Genomic DNA, 25,771 nt, shown 5'->3' with positions numbered 1-25,771 from the left:
CACATGTAAGAAGCTGCAGGCCCAGGTTATTGGCTTATTTCCTGTAGATTAGAACCACCTGTAGATTAGAACCCCTTGATTTGCCTATTTCCTGTAGATTACTACCCAGACAGGACCGTCCAAATCCCTTTGTCTACAAACATGCTATTGTTCTGCTTTGCATTTACACCTGGGGTGTTTACATTAATATTTCATATTTCACCACATCTTCCCTTTACCCCACCACCACACCTGTGCATTGTACTCCTTACCCTATAGTAGAATCGTGGAATGTTCTGGGAGGATGTGCGGCCACTTTTGTTTCCTTTCCACTCGTTATAGAATTTGGTAAACAATTCCATTTCTTCATCTTTTAACTCCTGTTCACTTCTTTTAGCTGTTGATAAATGTACAGAAAGTCAGAAGCTCAGACTTGATGCTGCGCTAGAAATCTCAGGAGAGGGCGCGTGTACAAGACAGACACACACTTCCAAACTAAGGTTATCCTGGTTCATACAATAGGGACGCTGAGGTTTTATCATTAACTATATTTTATACCATTACGGTCTGCCTGTGCAAACAAATGACAGAGCAGAACTAAGAAGATTTGACCACTTATAAGAGAAGCTAGTCGCTTTTTAAGCTACCATCTTCATATGAATAACACGTGAGAATACATGTACAAATAGACATATACCTCAGTCATGAGAGCAGGCACACCTTTAAACTTCCCATTTCAATAAAGAAACAGGCAAGAGAAGTACAGAAAGAAGCAAGAGAATTGCTGAAAAAAACAAGAGAAGTGCAGAAAGAGTAAGAAATGTGCATAATGAGGCAAGAGAAGTGCAGAAAGAACCAACAGAGGTGAAGAAGGCAGGAGAACTGCAGCAAGAGGCAAGAGAGCTGCAGAACCAGGCAAAAGAGGTGCAGAAAGAAATTTGGCTGGAAGTGAAATTTTCCACTGAGGCTATTTCGCAGGTAGTAAAATAAGTTTTTTCCCATTAAGGCAGTCCTGATGTTTTGGTAACGGACAATGGGATTCAGTTGAAGTCATGGGAGATGGCGGAGTACCTATGAAGATGTGGTAATAAACATGTGGCAAAAGACACACAATTGATAGACGGAATGCAGAACAAATCAAAACATTCACCCCCAGTCAAGAGTTCTGGGTTAAATCCATCATTCTTTTGTCCACCATGCCACCCCAGTTTAGAGCTGGCCATATGCAAATCAGTCTTGACCCTGTGCCTCATGGAAACAGTCCAGCCCGAACTGCCAAGCCAGGTCGTCCCTGGACCAGAAACAAGCATCCTAGGACTGGTTTTGGGGTTTCACCCCTCTTCAGCCAGGATAGCTTGATTCCATGTGGCTACAGCTCTATATGAACCTCAAGGAAATGACCAGGTTGAGTCCTTTCCATTTGTTTAAGGGAAGGGGATGCCTGTGGTGGGTAAAGAAGAAAATGCCTGGTACTGATGTTATGGATGTACAGAGTACCTCGTTGAGAGCCAGAGAGAAAAGGGACAAAATTAAAGTAAACAACGCCAAGTAGAAGGTGAAAGAGTGTACCTTTTCGGTAAATGACTGGGTGAGGATGCTCAGACCTGATTTTAAAGGTAAAAGGAACTTCAAAATGTGGTTGTGCGCTTAAAGTTTTACAAGTTCATATGAACAGAGTGGTGACCCAGGATGGTAGAGTGTGGAATGTGAGGAGGGTGGTCAAGTGCAGAGATGAGGTGACAATATGAGTGTTGCTGAGAACCTGCATATAGTCAGAATGAACAAGTATTGGGGGTTTACTAGAAGTGGTTGTCAAGGTAATGGTGTGAATAATGAAAGTTCTGTAAATTATGTCAATTAACCCATTGACACAGAGTCTGCGACATCCAGAGTTAAAGTGGGTAGTAGAATTGAAAATCCTCCTGTGAGTTTGAGGCATTATGTCTAATGCTTCCTTAGCTTTTGTTTATTGAGGGGGTGGGGGTTCCATTCTCTTTATAAATGTTGTGTCCCTTTTATTGTGGTTGCATCATGTTAAGCTCCACACTCAGAGACCGATGTAAGGTTGTGACAGGAGCTTTATTGAAGCTTGAGAGACTGCTGCTGGTGCCCCCTCTCCTGACCCCAAAGAGAACACTACAGAGCCAGGGCAGACCAGGGGGCTGGGATACCTACACAATAGCACCCCCCACCCCTGACTGACAGATATAGTAACTATTTACACCCAGATAAGAGAACACTACAGAGCCAGGGCAGATCAGGGGGCTGGGATACTTACACAATAACACCCCCCACCCCCGACTTACAGATATAGTAACTATTTACACCCAGATAAGAGAACACTACAGAGCCAGGGCAGACCAGGGGGCTGGGATACTTACACAATAGCACCCCCACCCCTGACTGACAGATATAGTAACTATTTACACCCAGATAAGAGAACACTACAGAGCCAGGGCAGACCAGGGGGCTGGGATACTTACACAATAACACCCCCCACCCCTGACTTACAGATATAGTAACTATTTACACCCAGATAAGAGAACACTACAGAGCCAGGGCAGACCAGGGGCTGGGATACTTACACAATGACACCCCCCACCCCTGACTTACAGATATAGTAACTATTTACACCCAGATAGAGAACACTACAGAGCCAGGGCAGACCAGGGGGCTGGGATACTTACACAATAACACCCCCCACCCCTGACTTACAGATATAGTAACTATTTACACCCAGATAAGAGAACACTACAGAGCCAGGGCAGACCAGGGGGCTGGGATACTTACACAATAGCACCCCCACCCCTGACTGACAGATATAGTAACCATTTACACCAAGATAAGAGAACACTACAGAGCCAGGGCAGATCAGGGGGCTGGGATACCTTACACAATAGCACCCCCCACCCCTGACTGACAGATATAGTAACCATTTACACCCAGATAAGAGAACACTACAGAGCCAGGGCAGATCAGGGAGCTGGGATACCTTACACAATAGCACCCCCACCCCTGACTTAAAGATATAGTAACCATTTACACCCAGATAAGAGAACACTACAGAGCCAGGGCAGACCAGGGGGCTGGGATACTTACACAATAGCACCCCCACCCCTGACTGACAGATATAGTAACCATTTACACCCAGAAAAGAGAACACTACAGAGCCAGGGCAGACCAGGGGGCTGGGATACTTACACAATAGCACCCCCACCCCTGACTGACAGATATAGTAACTATTTACACCCAGATAAGAGAACACTACAGAGCCAGGGCAGTTCAGGGGGCTGGGATACCTACACAATAGCACCCCCCACCCCTGACTGACAGATATAGTAACCATTTACACCCAGATAAGAGAACACTACAGAGCCAGGGCAGATCAGGGAGCTGGGATACCTTACACAATAGCACCCCCACCCCTGACTTAAAGATATAGTAACCATTTACACCCAGATAAGAGAACACTACAGAGCCAGGGCAGACCAGGGGGCTGGGATACTTACACAATAGCACCCCCACCCCTGACTGACAGATATAGTAACCATTTACACCCAGAAAAGAGAACACTACAGAGCCAGGGCAGACCAGGGGGCTGGGATACTTACACAATAGCACCCCCACCCCTGACTGACAGATATAGTAACTATTTACACCCAGATAAGAGAACACTACAGAGCCAGGGCAGTTCAGGGGGCTGGGATACCTACACAATAGCACCCCCCACCCCTGACTGACAGATATAGTAACCATTTACACCCAGATAAGAGAACACTACAGAGCCAGGGCAGATCAGGGAGCTGGGATACCTTACACAATAGCACCCCCACCCCTGACTGACAGATATAGTAACCATTTACACCCAGATAAGAGAACACTACAGAGCCAGGGCAGACCAGGGGGCTGGGATACCTACACAATAGCACCCCCCACCCCTGACTGACAGATATAGTAACTATTTACACCCAGATACGAGAACACTACAGAGCCAGGGCAGACCAGGGGGCTGGGATACTTACACAATAGCACCCCCCACCCCTGACTTACAGATATAGTAACCATTTACACCCAGATCCATACAACACATGCATTGCATGTATGTTTGGATGCTCAGCATGTTCTAAGAGGGAGAGAGCGTCTCCAGGGGCCTTGCCTGGAGCAGCCCTCCTCCCACCATGCTGCCACCCATACATCTTTGATGTAAACTGCTGCAGGCTGAAGTGGGTCTGTCCCTCACTCACCGGGCCGCCCGGCTCCCTCCAGCCGCCTCCGCAGGCTCTGCTTCCAGTCCATGCCGCCCCCAGCTCCAGGAAGGGCCCCTGACACCAAGGGCCCAGGCTCCGTTGCTAGGCACCCAGCCACTTCCGGTTCCATAACTGCCATGGAGCGTGGACCGCCAGGCTCGCGCCCTTCACCCATTCCAAGATGGCGACTCCTCCACCCGCTGAAAGGAGATCCGGCAGAAAGACAAAAGAAGGACAACGGGGCTTGCAGCGTTCGTGGCCGCCATCTTGGAGCGGGATCTTCCTGATCGGAAAGAGGCGAAGACTTCCAGTCAGCGTGCGACGCAGAGGTCCTGAGAATTACTTTCCTTTATACTCCCCACCCACCCGAAGCGACCTCTTTCTGAGAGTCGGTAAACTTCCAAGGTAGGGGTGGCCGTGAAGTCCATGCGCAGCTACTTCCGGCCGGACTGGAGTGGGGCGGAAGTCACGAGCCTTCCAGCCGGTTGATGAAAGTCTGTAGTTACCAACGGCTGTGGAGTGAGCAGCTTGTCTCAGAGGGGCCTGGACTGAGGCTCTGGGCAGTCGCACGTGCTCAGCATCGCACCTGCCGTGGTCCCTGCACAACCACAGCCTGTGCAGAGCACCTAGAGCCGCCCCCCCCGGTGACCTTTGACCTCTGTCACCTGTGCCCTGGCTCTGCCTATCATCCATCTTTGTCCTGTCACTTTTGAGTTCTCCTTGGCTTTCAGCCTATTCCCCTACGGCCCCTTTCCTCGACCCTGCCTGTGATTTATAGGACCTCTTAGTGGTCCTTCCCTTCCACTGCATCCCTGCCTCCCCTTCTACTCTAACCCTGCCTTCCCTTCTACTCTAACCCTGCCTTCCCTTCCACTCTAACCCTGCCTTCCCTTCCACTCTAACCCTGCCTTCCCTTCCACTCTAACCCTGCCTTCCCTTCCACTCTAACCCTGCCTTCCCTTCCACTCTAACCCTGCCTTCCCTTCTACTCTAACCCTGCCTTCCCTTCCACTCTAACCCTGCCTCCCCTTCTACTCTAACCCTGCCTTCCCTTCTACTCTAACCCTGCCTTCCCTTCCACTCTAACCCTGCCTTCCCTTCCACTCTAACCCTGCCTTCCCTTCCACTCTAACCCTGCCTTCCCTTCCACTCTAACCCTGCCTTCCCTTCCACTCTAACCCTGCCTTCCCTTCCACTCTAACCCTGCCTTCCCTTCCACTCTAACCCTGCCTTCCCTTCCACTCTAACCCTGCCTTCCCTTCTACTCTAACCCTGCCTTCCCTTCTACTCTAACCCTGCCTCCCCTTCTACTCTAACCCTGCCCCCCTTCTACTCTAACCCAGCCTTCCCTTCTACTCTAACCCAGCCTTCCCTTCTACTCTAACCCAGCCTTCCCTTCTACTCTAACCCTGCCTTCCCTTCTACTCTAACCCTGCCTCCCCTTCTACTCTAACCCTGCCCCCCTTCTACTCTAACCCAGCCTTCCCTTCTACTCTAACCCAGCCTTCCCTTCTACTCTAACCCAGCCTTCCCTTCTACTCTAACCCAGCCTTCCCTTCTACTCTAACCCTGCCTTCCCTTCTACTCTAACCCTGCCTCCCCTTCTACTCTAACCCTGCCCCCCTTCTACTCTAACCCAGCCTTCCCTTCTACTCTAACCCAGCCTTCCCTTCTACTCTAACCCTGCCTTCCCTTCTACTCTAACCCTGCCTTCCCTTCTACTCTAACCCTGCCTCCCCTTCTACTCTAACCCTGCCTCCCCTTCTACTCTAACCCTGCCCCCCTTCCACTCTAACCCTGCCTTCCCTTCCACTCTAACCCTGCCTTCCCTTCCACTCTAACCCTGCCTTCCCTTCCACTCTAACCCTGCCTTCCCTTCCACTCTAACCCTGCCTTCCCTTCTACTCTAACCCTGCGTTCCCTTCTACTCTAACCCTGCCTCCCCTTCTACTCTAACCCTGCCCCCCTTCTACTCTAACCCAGCCTTCCCTTCTACTCTAACCCAGCCTTCCTTTCTACTCTAACCCAGCCTTCCCTTCTACTCTAACCCTGCCTTCCCTTCTACTCTAACCCTGCCTCCCCTTCTACTCTAACCCTGCCCCCCTTCTACTCTAACCCAGCCTTCCCTTCTACTCTAACCCAGCCTTCCCTTCTACTCTAACCCTGCCTTCCCTTCTACTCTAACCCTGCCTCCCCTTCTACTCTAACCCTGCCCCCCTTCTACTCTAACCCAGCCTTCCCTTCCACTCTAACCCTGCCTTCCCTTCCACTCTAACCCTGCCTTCCCTTCTACTCTAACCCTGCCTCCCCTTCTACTCTAACCCTGCCCCCCTTCTACTCTAACCCAGCCTTCCCTTCTACTCTAACCCAGCCTTCCCTTCTACTCTAACCCTGCCTTTCCTTCTACTCTAACCCTGCCTTCCCTTCTACTCTAACCCTGCCTTTCCTTCTACTCTAACCCTGCCTTCCCTTCTACTCTAACCCTGCCTTCCCTTCTACTCTAACCCTGCCTTCCCTTCTACTCTAACCCTGCCTTCCCTTCTACTCTAACCTTCTACTCTAACCCTGCCTGTGTTTTATAGGACTGCTTGTGACCTCTTAGTGGTCCTTCCCTTCCACTGCATCCCTGCCTTCCCCTCCACTGCATCCCTGCCTTCCCTTCTACTCTAACCCTGCCTTCCCTTCCCTCTAACCCTTCCCTTCTACTCTAACCCTGCCTTCCCTTCTACTCTAACCCTGCCTTCCCTTCTACTCTAACCCTGCCTTCCCTTCTACTCTAACCCTGCCCCCTTCTACTCTAACCCTGCATTCCCTTCTACTCTAACCTTCTACTCTAACCCTGCCTTCCCTTCCACTCTAACCCTGCCTTCCCTTCCTCTCTAACCCTGCCTTCCCTTCCACTCTAACCCTGCCTTCCCTTCCACTCTAACCCTGCCTTCCCTTCCACTCTAACCTGCCTTCCCTTCTACTCTAACCCTGCCTTCCCTTCTACTCTAACCCTGCCTTCCCTTCTACTCTAACCCTGCCTTCCCTTCTACTCTAACCCTGCCTTCCCTTCTACTCTAACCCTGCCTTCCCTTCTACTCTAACCCTGCCTTCCCTTCTACTCTAACCCTGCCTTCCCTTCTACTCTAACCCTGCCTTCCCTTCTACTCTAACCCTGCCTTCCCTTCTACTCTAACCCTGCCTTCCCTTCTACACTAACTCTGCCTTCCCTTCTACTCTAACCCTGCCTTCCCTTCTACACTAACTCTGCCTTCCCTTCCACTCTAACTCTGCCTTCCCTTCCACTGCATCCCTGCCTCCCCTTCTACTCTAACCCTGCCTTCCCTTCTACTCCTCCCCTGCCTTCCCTTCTACTCCTCCCCTGCCTTCCCTTCTACTCTAACCATGCCTTCCCTTCTACTCTAACCCAGCCTTCCCTTCCACTGCATCCCTGCCTCCCCTTCTACTCTAACCCTGCCTTCCCTTCTACTCCCCTACCTTCCCTTCTACTCCTCCCCTGCCTGCCTTCCTTCTCTATACCTGCCTTCCCTTCTACTCTAACCCTGCCTTCCCTTCTACTCTATCCCTGCCTTCCCTTCTACTCTAACCCTGCCTTCCCGTCTACTCTAACTCTGCTTTCCCTTCCACTGCATTCATGCCCACCCCAGAACCCACACAACTTGTATGCATCTGACAGCCCTGCACTCTCAGTCTGGTCTCTGATTCATGACCAAAGCCCTGCATCCATCTGACCACATGCCTCATGACCCATGCTTGACCTTCATCAATCTGTGACATCTTACCTGGCCCAATCCTTTTATGTGGCCTCTTTTTGACTTCTCACAACTGTACAGAACCAAGGACACATACATTTTTTGTCAACTATGATCTCTATGATGTGACTTATGCCCTATCAATGACCTTTGCTCAACTGCATTTTAAAGGGTTGGCGCTGTGCTCAGTGCATTAAGCTGCCATGGCTAATGCCCTACAACTCTTGTCTGAGACCCCCTCTCTGCTCCATGCCTTTTCCAGAGGCTTCTCGCTCTATCCTGGAGGTCAGAGAAGGACTTTAGCTTGTCTTGGGCAGTTGAATAGGTCACGATTTTTTAAGCTTCAGTGTGCCTCCTTTACATCTTCCAAGTTTCCATCAGGGAATGATGAGAGAAAAAGTAGTCTGGTGGATGGAACAGCAAAAAAGTTATCAAGATCTGGTAATTTGTCTACTCCAGCCTTCTCTGTCTTCTCAGCTGGAGCTGCCAAGAGAAGGGCTGAGCAGCAGCAAAGCAGAGGGGAGAAGGTCAATGCCTGTGACCCGCGCCTCTCCAGGCTGGAGGGTGTTATAGTGCCCACACAGCCTTTACAGGTAGATGAGTGGAAGAAACTCAGTAACGAGTTCTACAAGCCAAGCATCTTCGAAGATAGGATGATGGACCAAATGATTGCATCCAATAGCGATATCAATGTGGCCAAATCTCTTCTGTGTTTCACCGCCAAGGAAAGTGGCAGCGTTGGGTACAAATTGCTCCTCAAGTATCTGACCCTTTGCGTCCATCAGAAGCAGACCAAGGAAATCTATGAAGTGTATGATCTCATTAAAGCCCGCTTCAAAGCATTGGAGACAGGTGCATACAGTCTTTTTATCAAAGGGTTTAGCCAAACGGACCGCTGGCGACAAAGCCTCTTGCTTCTGGAGGATCTAAAAAAAAACATGACACCGTCCAGGAGAAACTATGGAGACTGTATTCAGGGGGCCCTTCAACACCAAGAAGGTGACCTTGCATGGGCATTATACTCTGATATGCTAAAGGCTGGTCTAGAGCCCCACCATGACACTCTGCAGGGCCTTTTTGATACTGGGCGGACTCTGGGCAATAGACCCTTCAATAGCAAACTCTTCAAAGTGCTGGAGTTCCTTCAGGACCATCAGGTCTATCCTGGGGAATCTTTTGTGCAGAGCATAAAGTCCTGGTTTGAGAGGTAAGATCAACCATTTTGTGCGAAGATATTTGTTACTCGTTTGAATGCAGTAGTGGAATAAGGATCTAAAGTGTGCATTTTTACATAAAGAAGCCTTTCCTTGTAAGATTAGGATCATAAAAATACATGCCTTGGAGTAGCAGACCTCCACTCACTCCGGGCAAGCTTCTGCTTCCAGCCCGACCGGGTAACCTTTTACTTCTGGTTGCCACACACTCCTTGGGTCAGCGTCTGCTTCAACCCAACCTGGATGACCCTTTCGCTTCCGGTGCCCACTCACTCCCGGGTAACCAGCCGGTTCCCAGCCGGCCGGGTGACCTTTCACTTCCGGTGTCCACACATTTCATTCCGGGTAAGCGTTTGTTCCTACCCCAGCCCAGTGCCTCTTCACTTCCGGTGCGTACCCTCTTAATTGTTTACTTCCAGGTCACCTGAACAAAGGGGCACGTGGAGCTTGCCAGTGACCCCCTGGGTCCTGAATGCCCCGCTTGCGGTCTGTGCCCGCGTCGCAATCTGCTTTCTTGTATTCCTCTTGGATCTCTTTGTAAGTACCGCCATGCCTCGCTGGGAGCCCCCGCTGCCAGTGAGGACCCCCCCATGCCATTACTGCGGCCCCCATTCTTGCGAACTACCAACAGCCCCTTGCATTCAATGCGGCTAGCATATTCCGTAACAGGACATCTGTTCCAGTGTCCGATAGGTTCACACCATCTGCTCTGTAATAGTGCGGCTGCCGCAAGTTAATCTGGGAGTGCCTGATGCTACCTAAACCTGCCCCCCCCTAAAAATTTGGCCATGAGGCTATTTAGCCTCTTCCTTGACAACTCCATGCCCTTTTGGGAGCTAGCACCAGCCCATACCCTTCTAGAAATTATTTCGAACCATACAACTTCTGAGGTGTCCATGCTCCTAGCTAAATTGGTGAGATCCTACTTTAACATGTGAAGTAGTTCACCCCGCCCCATCACTGGAAGGTCATTTCCCCCTAGATGAATTCCTAAAACACTCAGGTCCTTCGCACAGGTGCGGAATTCTTCAATGACGCTCCCCAATTCTCTCCAGTGCAACCCTGGCTTTCCAAACCATTGCACCCTTGTCCGTTGAAACGGGAACGTTGCATTCCACCCAGTGTTGTGGGCTCTGTTAGCAGGCATGGACACGTAATAGTGCCCGATAACCCACACTGTTTTGTATTCTGTGCAGTAGAACAGAAGCACAGAAAGGTTGAGTATAAGTCTTCCATCAGCCTTTTATTATACGTATAACTTGCTTACATAAGTGTAGTCAAGACCCCTACAACTGAATCACCGCAACACGTCTTTTTCAATCCTTTATCTGTCGGATGTTGGGCGAATGTACACCCGAAACCTGTCCGATTCCCATCTTCCTATTTGTTTTATTGCCTTTGCCGACATATCCTGCTGGAAGGCTGTGATGGCTGCCCCAATGCGGAAGGAATGTGTAGTGTAGTGAGACCCTTGGAGCCCAGCTATTTGGACCGTTGCTTCTAACACCCTTTTAAACTGATAAAGTGTTACCGGGGTCCCATCTTTGTGGATGAGAAGGTAGTTGTCGCCGTTGACACCTTCCCGTTCCTGGATGTACCCTGCCAAGAGCGTAACTGGGCAATACGAGCTGTGCCCTTCCATCCTATTCAGTGTAATGAACTGTCCCCTTCCCACTTGATCTGGCTTAGTGTCGCACCCGTAGGGATACCTGGCGTGTGCTTAGGGATATGTCCTTCACCAAACAGGGCCCTGCTGCTTTTATCCCCTTTTGCCCTGGCTACTAGTTCGCTAATGCAAAAGGCCCCAAAAAAGGCCAGGGAAAAGTTTACTCTAAACAGCGTACTTTCAAATTCCGAGTAGCACACCAAAGGGAGGTGGTCCATTAGAATTTTTATTGTGTTAAAATCAATTGGGGACCTGTGATCCTGCTTTTTGCCTTCCCCTTTGGCCCACCCTTTCAAGGCTGCCTTAAGAACAAAACCTTTAGTAGGATCGTCAAAACCCTTTATCTTTGAATGGTATGCTATTGCTGATAGGTGCTTTCCAACTCATGACCTAGATTTGCCGGCTGCCCTGGCCCACACCACGAACTGTTTGACCCGCCTCCCCAGTTGCTGAACATTGTCTGGAAGTTCGGAAGCATCCGCTGTTAAGTTCAGAAAAGTGTCCACACAACGTCGATACCGGTGCCTTGTTCCCACCGCAAAAGCCTCTTCAGCCATATTCTGTAGTTGACCTTCTAATGCATCAGTCTCCAATATTCCTCTTTAAGGGTGTCATTTCCTGCTGCGCCTCTGGCTATTCTACCCAGAATCTTTCCCACTGCAAGCGAGAAAGAGCATCAGCTACCTTGTTCTAAACCCCTGGCACATGCTTGGCTGTTGTCTGGATATTATACTGGAGACACCTGCTCACCGAATGCCTTAATAAGCCTAATACTATGGGACACGACGCCGCCTGATTATTCATTGCATGGACGGCTGCCATGTTGTCTGACCGGATGACCAAACTCTTGTTAGCCAAGGTGTCCGACCAGATTGACAATGCCACCAGAATGGGAAAGAGTTCTATCGCTGTGATATTGTTGGTGAGGCCACATCGTCGCCAGGCAAGTAGCCACCCTTTGGCACACCACGCAGAACCCAATATTGCCCAAAACCCCCTAGCCTGGAGGCATCTGTGTACAGTTGCGACCTCTCATCAGCTGTCCATAGCGACGGCCATATTCTAACACCATTGAAACCTTGGAGAAAAGATCTGCAAGTCTTGCTTCAGCCCCTTCCTCAACCTGACAAAGGGATGTTTCTAAGTAATGCCCGCTGTAGCTCCTGCCTGCCTTCTTGAAAAAACTCTCCCCACCTGAATGACCCTGGATGCAAAATTGAGTTTATCCATTAACTCTTGGATGTCTTTTAAAGTTGCCTTCTCTTTTGCCAATACCTTTTTTTTTTTTATAAATCTTTTTATTATGTTAAACAGGAAAAAAGGAATAGACATATCCGGCGCCATATACACACATGAAATAACAGGGTGGAACGGAACAATAGCAGGATAAATGTGGAGCAACAAGAAAATCAATGAGAGGTCCGCGACAATAAGCAGAAAGTACAACTTGCAACATTACAGCCAATGAACAGTTTAAATGTGGACCCTCAAGACCTTCCCACCCGAGACTCAAAGCAGCAGAAGATTCATGGCAATCAGACACTAGAATTAAAGAGAAACAAAATCAGGATAAGTCGACAATAGTACCGAAGAGGCTGAACAAAAAGATTGAAAAAAAGGAAACTATACGGGCGATAACAAAAAGAAAACAAAAAAACCCCAACCCCCCACCCTGCACCGGCTATCGCCTAACCCCCACTAGCAGTGTGCCTGTCGCCCCAACTAACTAGGTTCTAAAAGTAGAAAAGTGGGGGAGGAAAGTGACATACGGCTCCCGGTCCCCCCTCCCCCCCTGTCAGAAACAGCGACCCCTGAGCACTTAACCAAAAAACCCAAGCAGGATAATAAAGCAGATCTAACATGGGAAGTTATTAACACCACCCAACCCTCAGAGAAAACAGTGGTAGCAGTCCCGTATCTATTAGACCAACGTAACTGAACCCTTTCAGTCAATCTCAACCTTGGCCCTTACGGTCCACAATACGAACTCCCACGGGTGGAACCACTCTCGCCACTGAATAAACTAGATGGAAATTAAGGGCAAAAATGTGCAGTCCGTACAAGATCAATAGGAGTAGTCCATCACGGATCCCAGTCCCCCATATGCGAACCCTCCCCAACAGTAAGACACAGTATAGTTCCCTCCAAGAACACGATGAAACTGCCGGGGGGAAAACGTCATTGTTGCGACTCGAGAACAGGTGAAAAAAGGCTCCAGGAACGGACGGTCGAGGGATTCCATCTTCATCGGGGGGACTAGCAAGTGTGGCAATACAGTCTCGATACCAAGGTTACCAATAGTTGTGCGATCACTGATCAAGGGATACAACTCAACATCCAGCACACGGCCATCGTCCACCGGCAAGGCATTCACCGTGGGAAGCTCCGCACGCTTGGCTCAGGCAATGAAGCTGGGTCCGGTCTCAGGCGCTCAATTCCAGCTGCACAGGTGGACATCTTGTGAATCAGAACAACCACATGCGAATGTAGAGCCCCGATGGCCGCCAGAACGGTCCGCAGTGACGGTTCGCCCTCCGTCCGACCCATCTCCACTCTATTAAGTAGTGGCAGGATAGTTGTCTCCGAAGCTCGGGTTCACCGGGAGAACAGGCCAGAACGGAACGGACGGCCACAGCGGGCGACAGATCTTGTACCGCACAGCAGTCTATTCGTCGCTACCGTGATCGGGGACCCCGACCCTCCGAACCGGGGGAGGGGGCGCACCCGGTCTCAGGGACGGGGGACCACAGAACGCAGCCACAGGAGCGTCGCGGCACCTCTTCTTCGGCGTTGAGCAAAGTGAGCGACCACCACCAGGAGCAGGCGAAAAAACCTCCACAGAGAGAGACCGGATCCAACCTGGGTCCCACGGCCGATGTTGTTCAATTGTAACCCGGCCTGGCCAGTACTCGAGGTCCCGGCTCCCAGCCGGGTTAGGCCGAGAATTTCAACACGGTGTAACTTCGACAATAAAGTTCGAAAAGTGCTCGGGATTGCACCACCAGGGTCAGCAACTATTCATCCATCTGGAGGTCGGGTGTAAGATCGGGAGATATAACCGGATAATCCGACGGGAGACGGAGGTCGGCGGAGGTCGGCGGAGGTCGGCGGAGCCGGGAGCCTAAGCGGCCATCTTGTTTGCGATCGTAGCTCCTCCTCCCTGCCAATACCTTTTTAATAGCTGCTGCAGAGTCCTGTACTTTCTCCACCGGGAGGCGTGACCCCCCTACCTCTGAGTCCAACTCTATCCCCCAAAAAGTTAACTTAGTTGTGGGGCCTTCCGTTTTTTCTGCTGCCAATGGAACTCCCAAGCCCTGCGACACGACCGTGAAGGCTGCCAATGCCTGGGCACACTCGGGGGAGTTAGCCTTGCCTACAAACAAGAAGTCATCCAGATAATGAAGCTTGCCGCCCACTGGTTGGACCTTGTTCTTTGCCCACTCCAATAAGGAACTAAATGCCTCAAAATAAGCGCAGGAAACGGAACAACCCATGGGCATACACATGTCATAGTACAGCTTATCTCTGAACTGGAACCCCAGCAAATGAAAGCTGTCAGGTTGCACTGGTAACAGCCTGAAAGCTGATTCTATATCAGCTTTCGCCATGAGCGCTCCTGTCCCCGCCTGCCTGACTAACTCTATGGCTTCATCAAATGTTGCTTTGGAGACTGTGCAAATATCCCTGCTTAGCCAGTCATTTACTGAGTTGCCTTTTGGATAAGAGAGGTGGTGGATCATTCGGTATTTGCCTGCCTCCTTTTTTGCAACAATACCTAGCAGAGAAATAATAAAGTTGCTTAAAGGGGGGCGGGGTGGGGGGGGGGTCAAATGGGCCTGCTATCCTTCCAAGCTGCAGCTCCTTTTGTATCTTTTCCGCAACTATTTCCGGAAGTTCTTCCGCTGAGCGAAGGTTCCTAGATGACCTGCCTGCTAAAGGACCACAGTAAAGTATTTTAAACCCTTCTTTGAAACCCCAAAAAAGTAGTTCCCCTCTCCTCATCCTTTGGGTAATCATTCAAAAGTGTTGCTAGCAGTTCAAAGTTTATTGGGGATGGGCCTTTTGTTACCTGGCCCAGACTATGGCTGACCCATGAACGTGGCGCCTGGTGCAATTCTAACGAGGGCTTTGGATGCCAAAGCGGGATGGTCCCCGCTACACTTGGAGCACTCATGCCAAAATCTGCATTGCACCCCCCCAGGTGCAATTGCCTGCATTGAAAAAGCGACAGGTATTGTCCCTCTGTTTACGCTGCAGCAGCTGCTTGAATCCGTCTGCCACCTTTGGCGCTCGAAATGCCTGCTGCTGCTCCTGGAGCAGCTGCTGGTGCCTCCCCATGATTTGTCCCTGGCCTAGCACTGATCCTGAGGAATTTTGGGTTGTCACCATGCCGACCTGACTTTGTTCCCCTTGCTGCCCTGCTGTTATCTGCCCCATGCCAGCTGGGAACCCCACTGCCGTCGAGGGCTGATGACCCCTGCCCCCGTTGAATTGCCCATTTGATAGCCCATTGTTGCCTTGTGGTAGCTGCCCCCCAGCCTGTGTGGTGGAAATTGGAAAACCCATGCCTGCCTGCTGGCTAGGCCCCACCTGTGTGAACTGTGGTCCCGCTGATCCCAATTGCTGTTGCAACGTTTGTCCTCCACTAGCCTGCTGCTGCATGGGACCTATCCACCTATGTTGCAGTCCCCTGCCACCCAGAAGGGACTGCTGACCGGGTCCAACTCCAGCACCTTAATGCTGGGACCCCTCCATTGTTCCATTCCCCGCATAGGTGATCCCGTGTTGAAATGGTACCTGTCCCACTTGCTGCTGTGGGAAGCTTGTCACTAGTTGTTGACCCAATCGGCTTGAGCATTCGCCATAGAATGTGCCTGTGCGTTGTTTGCCTGCCAACCCTGTCCTGATGGTGGTGCTATCCACTGCTGTAACCCATCCCCTGCTCCCGCTGACCGTAACCTGCTTTGGACCCCATCTGTTCCATCCATTTATTCGCCTCGCTTTGATCCCACGACATAGAGGGTGACTCCTCCATGGGTTGGCGGAAGTTCAGATCATATTGCAGTCACCCCATGCCTCCATGGCGCCTGAACCTGTCCAGGATAGCTTGGTTGTATCTACTCAATAATGCACCTTGCTCCGGGAACTTCTCTAACATTATGGCCGCCAGTAATGCAAAAGCGTCTAACCAGTTGTTAATATTCTCCTCGGGCCTGATCCTCTTCCTATCCTCGCTGTCTCTGCTGGGCCCAGATACCCGTAACGTGTCTACCCCCCTGCGCACATGCTCCAGCAGGGTTAAAATATCAATGAATTCCCTCTTCCATACTCTCTCTTTAACCTCCAGTGGGATATGCCGTGCTTCTGATCGTTCCCCGTTCAGCCCCCTAACCCTACCTTACTCGACGGTGTGGTGTTTTTGTCGCTATCTTGGGATGCTTCCCCCAGTGTAATGGTGCTACTTTTTACAGACTGAGCTGACACTTTCCTTCCCGCCCCCACTTCAGCCCATGTTCCCTACTCCCCCCTCGCCCCCCCGCCCAGACTTGTATTGGGGACCCATCCCGTGCTCCGCCTGCTGTGATCTCTTCATCAACCACAACCACCTCCCCATTGTTTTTGCCAATGCGTTTATGCCAATTATTGACAAGTCTTTTAATGACATCCGACAACTCACTTAACAAACCACTTTCCATTGTTACTGCCCCTTCTTTACTTGACTGGCCTTTGTCCTCTCCGTTTTGCCTTCTTGGCGCAAACACCCGCAAAATTGCCACTGCCTGTGAGTCCTCCCCCATTTTTGCCTGTTACGTCCTCTGTAGGCATCCTTGCCTTTTTGGCTCCTGCAACAGAACCACCCGCCCCATCGCCGCCTTTTCCGTACCCTGCTTTTCCCCACGTCTCGCTGCATAGGTATAGCAATTAATAGGAAAACCGTCCCCTTGCCACTCTTCCGCGTCCTTGCATTGTCCACCACTTCGGGGGCAGGTAATTGCATTTGAGCCACTGCCAGCTCCCAACCATCCCAATTCTTTGCCTTTGCTGTTTCTGCAAAGCTGGCCCACAGCTGCTAAGCATCCTGGCCGCCTCGGTACTCCAGTCCTGGGATCACCCCGTTGGGTCCAGCCTCTTTTTTTGCTGCTAGCTCAAACGCACTGCTGTGAACCAGTCCCTCAGACGCGTCCTGGAGCAATCCCCTTTTCGTGGCTGACCTAAAATTGAAAACAACGTTAACCTTGCAAGCGGTAGCTGTGAATACCTTTTCCGCGTTGGGTAGCTATTAAATCCAAACTAGTGCCAGCGCCCTGACCCAAGTGGTGCCCAGGCTTGCTATGGTGCCCTCCAGCCTCCTCCCGCGGTGTTCCATATCTTTGCATCGTGCTGCACCCCTGTCTTTTCTAAACTTACCTTCCGTCAAATCCCGACCCCTTAGGCTCGTTCCTGCCCCTTTGCCCAGTCCGTGACCTCCGCCACTACTGACACCTCTTTGCTCGTTCACTCCGCCCTTCACCGTCCAAATGTATTCAGTCCTTGCTCAACTCTCACACTCTGTCGCCGCCGCACCTCTTCTCCTGACAAAATTCCCTGGAGAAAGAGGGTCTTGTGCCCGGTGCCCACCTTTAAACACCCATTCCTCCCTACCACATTCCTAACCCTAGATTTACGGTTGAGCTGGCCTAGCCCCATTATCTGGTAGTCCCGCTCTTTCTCCTTCCTTGTTTCCCTTCCCTTATCTCCAGCCAATCCCGTGCATTGGTGCTCGGGCTCTGCTTCCCTGGGGCGGCCTCCACTGAGACTCCCCGGTCCAGCCACTATCCCCCTCCCCCTTGGGAGTGGGGGGCCGAACCAAGGGATAAAGCAGAGGTTCGCACCCCTTCCTGTACACCGGGACAGGGCCACGATATATTGCAATAAGGCTTGCAGTGTCCAAAGCCTAAGACTGGAAATTTTTATTTAGAGATGACATCAGAAGAGACCAACCTCCCCTTCAAGAGATATGCCTATTGTCACTCCCAGTGCTTATTTGTTACCGCCCTTTCTCCTTTGGGACGGCACATCCGTAATGGATCTTTTGCTTCATGGCTTGTTTATATAACATGCCTCCTTTAGATACGAAATTGCTGCCGGTTTTATATTTTGATTCTGCAGAGCGATATATCATTAGGAATAAATGCTTTGGGGACCGTGAATTATCAATATAGTTATACTTTGAAGGGCATATACAAAACGTGAGCATACATCAATATTTTTACTCGTTTGCCGCATTTTTTGGACCTCTCTAGAGAAACCTTCCTTCTAATGCATAGATATCGGCTTGTCCCTCTTCCTTCCATCATGTAGGTAGCTTGTTGGCACCATTTGTACCAGCTTTCAGACTTGATTCAATCCTCCTCCTTTCTATATAGAAAGTAAGCTCATTGCTCTATTTCAACTGGGCTGCTTCCTTCTTTGGTTTCACTATTCTCTTTCTACATTATGCTTGGACTTAATTTGGTCAAGCTTGTTTATCTTCGTTTCACAAATTCCTTTCCTAAAATTCTTTCTCGCTGATTGAAGGTACTTCTTTAGTGTATTTACTCATTTGCCACTTGGATGTTACCCTGGTAACACGTGGGATTATGTATATAGCAGTAAACTATCCCTAACTCCGTGTATTTTAGATTACACGTTATTTATCTTTTAGGACTAAATTGTGGCTCTCCTGATGAAGGCGCTTTTAGCGTCGAAACGCGCGTTGAGAAGATCCATCTCACAGCCACCTTTATTCATTATGTATACATGTATTTGTGTCTGTAGTGATTTATGTATTTGGTATCAACCGTCAGTTTTTGTGATCTTTGTAATTTAATTTCTGTGTTAGTCTGGAATCATGTTTCACTGTATATATAATGTGTCATTCATTCTTTTAATAATAATCTAAATAAAATCTATATATGTTTTATACAGTTAATCTGTTACTGCACTGAGTTTTTACAATAATGTTGCTGTGATGAGCTGTTAGAAGATTTGAGCCAATAGACTGCCCAGGGTGTTGCATACAATTATATTATTGCCCTGTCCTAGGAGTTCTAGAGTAATTACAGGGGTTCCTTGATATTTGCATCTGAACATGTACTATAAAACCAGCCTCTCTGTTCTCTTAACTTCTGCCAATATGACATCTGTCTTTCTTTTTTAGTATTCCAGGAGAAAAGTGGGAAGGCCGAGTGACCGGTGTTGGGAACAGGTATGCGCTCCAGCTTGTTCACTCCTTTACAGAGGCCAGAGTGCTCCAGGCACCCCCTGGCAAGGGGCCTGTGGCTTTCACAGAACATGGAACAATTGATTCATGGCTGTGGGTTTCTTCAGGCTGGGCATGTGATCAATCAGTCAGTATCAAGAAGGATGCTTTGATTTATGACCAAGGTGAAAGCTGGTACTGGGCACTTAAAAGTGTCCTGAGTCACCGAAGGTGGCCCTAGTGCTGATCTTCGCCCTGATGGCACTTTGTGGGACTGCAGATGAGCCTGCATCTGCCTCCAGGGCTCCTTACGTAAAAGTGTGTGGATGCAAAGTTACCATCTATGCTGTCTATAGGACTCATGACTCCAGGTCAGCAAGGGAACACATTTGTCCATGTATGTGCACCTTTTACTGAAGCAGGCACACGAGCAACAAGCATTGGCAAAGCGAATAGGTCTCGGCTTTGCAAGAGCTATTGTTTTGTCAATGTGTTTTGGCCATGATATACCCCAGTGTGGCTGCTGTTCAGCATGGCTAAACGTTTGTGGTGTACAGGAGAGTGGCGTGGAGTGAAGTGGAGTAGAGAGCATTGGTGTGGAGGGTTGTAGATTGGCATAGAATAATATTGAGTGTTGTGGAGTGGAGGGGCGTAGAGTGGATGGGTATAGAGTGGAAGGGAGTAGAGTGTTGTAGATTGTCGACTGGAGTGTCATAGAGTGGCATTGCATAGACTATAGTACAGTCAGGTAGAGTGTAGGGGAGGTGAAGTGTCGTGGAGTGTCGTGGAGAGAAGTGTCGTGGAGAGAAGTGTCGTGGAGAGAAGTGTCGTGGAGAGAAGTGTCGTGGAGAGAAGTGTCGTGGAGAGAAGTGTCGTGGAGAGAAGTGTCGTGGAGAGAAGTGTCGTGGAGAGAAGTGTCGTGGAGAGAAGTGTCGTGGAGAGAAGTGTCGTGGAGAGAAGTGTCGTGGAGAGAAGTGTCGTGGAGAGAAGTGTCGTGGAGAGAAGTGTCGTGGAGAGCAGTGTCGTGGAGAGAAGTGTCGTGGAGAGCAGTGTCGTAGAGGGCAGTGTCGTAGAGGGCAGTGTCGTAGAGGGCAGTGCCGTAGAGGGCAGTGCCGTAGAGGGCAGTGTCGTAGAGGGCAGTGTCGTAGAGGGCAGTGTCGTAGAGGGCAGTGTCGTAGAGGGCAGTGTCGTAGAGGGCAGTGTCGTAGAGGGCAGTGTCGTAGAGGGCAGTGTCGTAGAGGGCAGTGTCGTAGAGGGCAGTGTCATAGAGGGCAGTGTCGTAGAGGGCAGTGTGGCGTCGTAGAGGGCAGTGTGGCGTCGTAGAGAGCAGTGTCGTGTGGTAGAGAGAAGTGTCGTGTCATGTCGTAGGGAGAAGTGTCGTGTCATGTCGTAGAGAGAAGTGTCGTGTCATGTCGTAGGGAGAAGTGTCGTGTCATGTCGTAGGGAGAAGTGTCGTGTCATGTCGTAGAGAGAAGTGTCGTGTCATGTCGTAGAGAGAAGTGTCGTGTCGTAGAGAGAAGTGGAGTGGAGGTGCATAGCTTGGAGTGGCATAGAGTCGAGTCTTTCTTATAAAGACCCCAGTTTGGTAGCTTCCAGAAAAGGACAGAGAAAGAATGAACTGCAGAATTGTTCTTTTTACAGGGCTCTGAGCTCAGTCCTGTGTACAATAGCAGATGAAACAGAATAAATTGTAGTATCACCTCGATGACACTGTGTCCTGTGGCACTCCTTACGAGACGTAGTCTCACGTTGTATGTACAAGTTTAAATGCTGTTTTTGTGATGACAAAATTATACGAACTCCGTTTCTAGTTGTTTATCACAGATTCATCTTTAATTGTGATTACACATTGTTGCTTCACAATGTTGTTTTCAAATGCTCGTAGTATTCTCCCAAACTGGAGTATGGCTTCTTTACAATAATGCGATCGATTTCAATGCATTTGTATCCCTATGCATTTGGGGACCTTGCCCTTCATCAGGGGAATAGCATTCGATCTGGGGATAAAAGGAAAAATTACCGGGTGCGTGCCTTATTCTTTCCCTACTGTTTTTTTCACCAATACTCGTGCTGTAATGTGGAAGAGCCACCATACCTGGTCTTTACCCGGTCATTTTTCCTTTTATCCCCAGATCCAATGCTATTCCCATGATGAAGGGCAAGGTCCCGAAATGCACAGGGATACAAATGCATTGAAATCGATCGCCTTATTGTGAAGAAGCTATACTTCAGTTTGGGAGAATACTACGAACATTTGAAAACAACATTGTGAAGCAACAATGTGTAATCACAATTTAAGATGAATCTGTGATAAACAACGAGAAACGGAGTTCGTATAATTTTGTCATCACAAAAACAGCATTTAAACTTGTACATACAATGTGAGACTACGTCTCGTAAGGAGTGCCACAGGACACAGTGTCATCGAGGTGACACTGCAATTTATTCTGTTTCAAGTTCGCAACTCCCCAAGGTCAAAGGGAGTCAACCCAGTGGCACCCAGAAGCACTTTCAACCATACCCACCAAGTATCCAGTCTATATCTACACACCAAGGTGTACCGCACACCACGCATCTTTTTGTAAAATAGCAGATGGCCTGGGCCACCAGGCTCATTACAGTCCTCTTAGAGAATATATACTTTTTCTTGTTCATGGTGCAAGTGGCAGTTAATGTTCTAGCCTCTCATTAATGCGTACCATCTCTGCCTGCCCAGCTGTATATGCAGGCCGGGGCCATGCTTTTATCAGCTGTTTGAACAGCTGGTGTCGAACAAGTAGGGAACCTCCTAACATCTTTAGCACAGCCTAGCGTACTCCTTGTGTGATGTGTAAACAAGGCTGTATAAATGGTAGTGTGTCTCCTACCTACGACCCCTGGTCTGGGTAATCATTCAGTACAAGAAAAGGCAGACTCAGGAGTCCTGCACATCCGCCTGGGCACCACAGGGAAATAAACAAAATCAATGTTTTGTTTTAAGCCTTCATACATACTTCAGGAATTCCTTACACACCCACTGTGTTAGTGGTGGGTGTGTAAGCTTAGGCTGGTTACTCTGGTCGATGTGTAAGCTTAGGTTGGTTACTCTGGTCGGTGTGTAAGCTAAGGCTGGTGACTGTCAGTGGGTGTGTAAGCTAAGGCTGTCGACCCTTTGGCAGTGGGTGTGTAAGCTAAGGCTGGTGACACTTTGGTGGGTGTGTACGCTAAGCCTGGTGACTCTTTGGCAATGAGTGTGTAAACTTAGGCTGGTTACTCTGGTCGGTGTGTAGTTACTCTGGTCGGTGTGTAAGCTAAGGCTGGTGACTGTCAGTGGGTGTGTAAGCTAAGGCTGGTGACTGCCAGTGGGTGTGTAAGCTAAAGCTGGTGACTGTCAGTGGGTGTGTAAGCTAAAGCTGGTGACTGTCAGTGGGTGTGTAAGCTAAGGCTGGTGACTCCTTGGTGGGTGTGTAAGCTAAGGCTGGTGACTGTCAGTGGGTGTGTAAGCTAAGGCTGGTGACTGTCAGTGTGTGTGTAAGCTAAAGCTGGTAACTGTCAGTGGGTGTGTAAGCTAAGGCTGGTGACTGTCAGTAGGTGTGTAAGCTAAGGCCGGTTATACTTTGGCGGGTGTGTAAGCTAAGGCTGGTTATACTTTGGTGGATGTGTAAGCTAAGGCTGGTGACTGTCAGTGGGTGTGTAAGCTAAAGCTGGTAACTGTCAGTGGGTGTGTAAGCTAAGGCTGGTTATACTTTGGTGGATGTGTAAGCTAAGGCTGGTGACTGTCAGTGGGTGTGTAAGCTAATGCTGTCGACCCTTTGGCAGTGGGTGTGTAAGCTAAGGCTGTTGATTTGTCAGTGGGTGTGTAAGCTAAGGCTGTTGATTGTCATTGGGTGTGTAAGCTAAAGCGGGTGATTGTCAGTGGGTGTGTAAGCTAAGGCTGGTGACTGCCAGTGGGTGTGTAAGCTAAGGCTGGTTATACTTTGGTGGGTGTGTACGCTAAGGCTGGTGACTGTCAGTGTGTGTGTAAGCTAAAGCTGGTGACTGTCAGTCGGTGTGTAAGCTAAAGCTGGTAACTGTCAGTGGGTGTGTAAGCTAAGGCTGGTGACTGTCAGTGGGTGTGTAAGCTAAGGCTGGTTATACTTTGGTGTATGTGTAAGCTAAGTCTGGTGACTGTCAGTGGGTGTGTAAGCTAAGGCTGGTGACTGTCAGTGGGTGTGTAAGCTTAGGCTGGTGACTGTCAGTGGGTGTGTAAGCTAAGGCCGGTGACTGTCAGTGGGTGTGTAAGCTAAGGCTGGTGCCTCCTTGGTGGGTGTGTAAGCTAAGGCTGGTGACTGTCAGTGGGTGTGTAAGATAAGGCTGGTGACTGTCAGTGGGTGTGTAAGCTAAGGCTGGTTACTGCCAGTGGGTGTGTAAGCTAAGGCCGGTGACTCTGTGGTGGGTGTGTAAGCTATGGCTGGTGACTGTCAGTGGGTGTGTAAGCTAAGGCTGGCAACTGTCAGTGAGTGTGTAAGCTAAGGCCGGTGACTCTGTGGTGGGTGTGTAAGCTAAGGCGGGTGACTCAGTGGATGTGTAAGCTAAGGCTGGTTATACTTTGGTGGGTGTGTAAGCTAAGGCGGATGACTGTCAGTGGGTGTGTAAGCTAAGGCTGGTGACTGTCTGTGGGTGTGTAAGCTAAGGTTGGTGACTGCCAGTGGGTGTGTAAGCTAAGGCTGGTTATACTTTGGTGGGTTTGTAAGCTAAGGCTGGTGACTGTCAGTGGTTGTGCAAGGTAAGGCTGGTGTCTGTCAGCGGGTGTGTAAGCTAAGGCTGGTGACTATCAGTGGGTGTGTAAGCTAAGGCTGGTGACTGTCAGTGGGTGTGTAATCTAAGGCTGGTGACTGTCAGTGGGTGTGTAAGATAAGGCTGGTGACTGTCAGTGGGTGTGTAAGCTAAGGCTGGTTATACTTTGGTGGGTGTGTAAGCTAAGGCTGGTGACTGTCAGTGGGTGTGTAAGCTAAGGCTGGTGACTGTCAGTGGGTGTGTAAACTAAGGTTGGTTATACTTTGGTGGGTGTGTAAGCTAAGGCTGGTGACTGTCAGTGGGTGTGTAATCTAAGGCTGCTGACTGTCAGTGGGTGTGTAAGCTAAGGCTGGTGACTGTCAGGGGGTGTGTAAGCTAAGACTGGTGACTGTCAGTGGGTGTGTAAGCTAAGGCTAGTTATACTTTGGTGGGTGTGTAAGCTAAGGCTGGTGACTGTCAGTGGGTGTGTAAGCTAAGGCTGGTGACTGCCAGTGGGTGTGTAAGCTAAGGCTGGTGTCTGTCAGTGGGTGTGTAAGCTAAGGCTGGTGATCGTCAGTGGGTGTGTAATCTAAGGCTGGTGACTGCCAGTGGGTGTGTAAGCTAAGGCTGGTGACTCTGTGGTGGGTGTGTAAGCTAAGGCTGATGACTGTCAGTGGGTGTGTAAGCTAAGGCTGGTGACTGTCAGTGGGTGTGTAAGCTAAGGCTGGTTATACTTTGGTGGGTGTGTAAGCTAAGGCTCGTAACTGTCAGTGGGTGTGTAAGATAAGGCTGGTGACTGTCAGTGGGTGTGTAAGCTAAGGCTGGTTATACTTTGGTGGGTGTGTAAGCTAAGGCTGGTGACTGTCAGTGGGTGTGTAAGCTAAGGCTGGTGACTGTCAGTGGGTGTGTAAACTAAGGTTGGTTATACTTTGGTGGGTGTGTAATCTAAGGCTGGTGACTGCCAGTGGGTGTGTAAGCTAAGGCTGGTGACTCTGTGGTGGGTGTGTAAGCTAAGGCTCGTAACTGTCAGTGGGTGTGTAAGCTAAGGCTGGTGACTGCCAGTGGGTGTGTAAACTAAGGCTGGTGTCTGTCAGTGGGTGTGTAAACTAAGGCTTTTGACTGCCAGTGGGTGTGTAAGCTAAGGCTGGTGACTGTCAGTGGGTGTGTAAGATAAGGCTGGTGACTGTCAGTGGGTGTGTAAGATAAGGCTGGTGACTGCCAGTGGGTGTGTAAGCTAAGGCTGGTGACTCTGTTGTGGGTGTGTAAGCTAAGGCAGGTGACTGTCAGTGAGTGTGTAAGCTAAGGCTGGTGAATGTCTGTGGGTGTGTAAGCTAAGGTTGGTGACTGCCAGTGGGTGTGTAAGCTAAGGCTGGTTATACTTTGGTGGGTTTGTAAGCTAAGGCTGGTGACTGTCAGTGGGTGTGTAATCTAAGGCTGGTGTCTGTCAGTGGGTGTGTAATCTAAGGCTGGTGTCTGTCAGCGGGTGTGTAAGCTAAGGCTGGTGACTGTCAGTGGGTTTGTAAGCTAAGGCTGGTGACTGTCAGTGGGTGTGTAATCTAAGGCTGGTGTCTGTCAGCGGGTGTGAAAGCTAAGGCGGGTGACAGTCAGTGGGTGTGTAAGCTAAGGCTGGTGTCTGTCAGTGGGTGTGTAAGCTAAGGCTGATGACTGTCAGTGGGTGTGTAATCTAAGGCTGGTGACTGTCAGTGGGTGTGTAAGCTAAGGCTGGTTATACTTTGGTGGGTGTGTACGCTAAGGCTGGTGACTGTCAGTGGGTGTGTGATCTAAGGCTGGTGACTGTCAGTGGGTGTGTAAGGTAAGGCTGGTGACTGTCAGTGGGTGTGTAAGCTAAGGCTGGTGATTGTCAGTGGGTGTGTAAGCTAAGGCTGGTGACTGTCAGTGGGTGTGTAAGCTAAGGCTGGTGACTGTCAGTGGGTGTGTAAGCTAAGGCTGGT

The 25,771-nt window shown here is 49.8% G+C and overlaps 2 protein-coding genes across 13 annotated transcripts in view; one reads left to right on the top strand and one right to left on the bottom strand.

Annotated features, from left to right (window-relative positions):
- The window catches only part of PPP2R3C (protein phosphatase 2 regulatory subunit B''gamma), a 128,919-nt gene extending 111,436 nt beyond the window's left edge, over positions 1 to 17,483 (bottom strand). The window contains exons 1-2 of one of the 2 annotated variants that reach the window (XM_078659376.1): positions 17,273 to 17,483; positions 252 to 376 (exon numbers count right to left, since the gene is read on the bottom strand). In XM_078659376.1, coding sequence (XP_078515502.1) covers positions 252 to 341 — 90 coding nt within the window. In that variant the 5' untranslated portion in view covers positions 342 to 376; positions 17,273 to 17,483. Of the gene's footprint in view, positions 1 to 251; positions 377 to 4,223; positions 4,417 to 17,272 lie in introns of those variants that run through there. The other variant, XM_078659375.1, reaches the window with a different exon arrangement.
- PRORP (protein only RNase P catalytic subunit) overlaps positions 7,414 to 25,771 on the top strand; it is an 831,788-nt gene continuing 813,430 nt past the window's right edge. For 4 of the 11 annotated variants that reach the window (XR_013600822.1, XM_078659373.1, XM_078659370.1 and 1 more), the window contains exons 1-2: positions 7,414 to 9,191; positions 19,044 to 19,091. Coding sequence is in view for 9 of the 11 variants with exons in the window: in XM_078659373.1 (XP_078515499.1) it covers positions 8,188 to 9,191; positions 19,044 to 19,091 (1,052 nt within the window). In the remaining 2 variants the exon portion in view is untranslated. The remainder of the gene's footprint in view (positions 9,192 to 19,043; positions 19,092 to 25,771) is intronic. The other 7 variants (XR_013600821.1, XM_078659366.1, XM_078659368.1 and 4 more) reach the window with 3 other exon arrangements.

This window comes from Lissotriton helveticus, chromosome 9, assembly GCF_964261635.1.
Source record: "Lissotriton helveticus chromosome 9, aLisHel1.1, whole genome shotgun sequence".
Classification (NCBI taxonomy): domain Eukaryota; kingdom Metazoa; phylum Chordata; class Amphibia; order Caudata; family Salamandridae; genus Lissotriton; species Lissotriton helveticus.
This window is presented reverse-complemented; position numbering and strand designations above follow the sequence as displayed.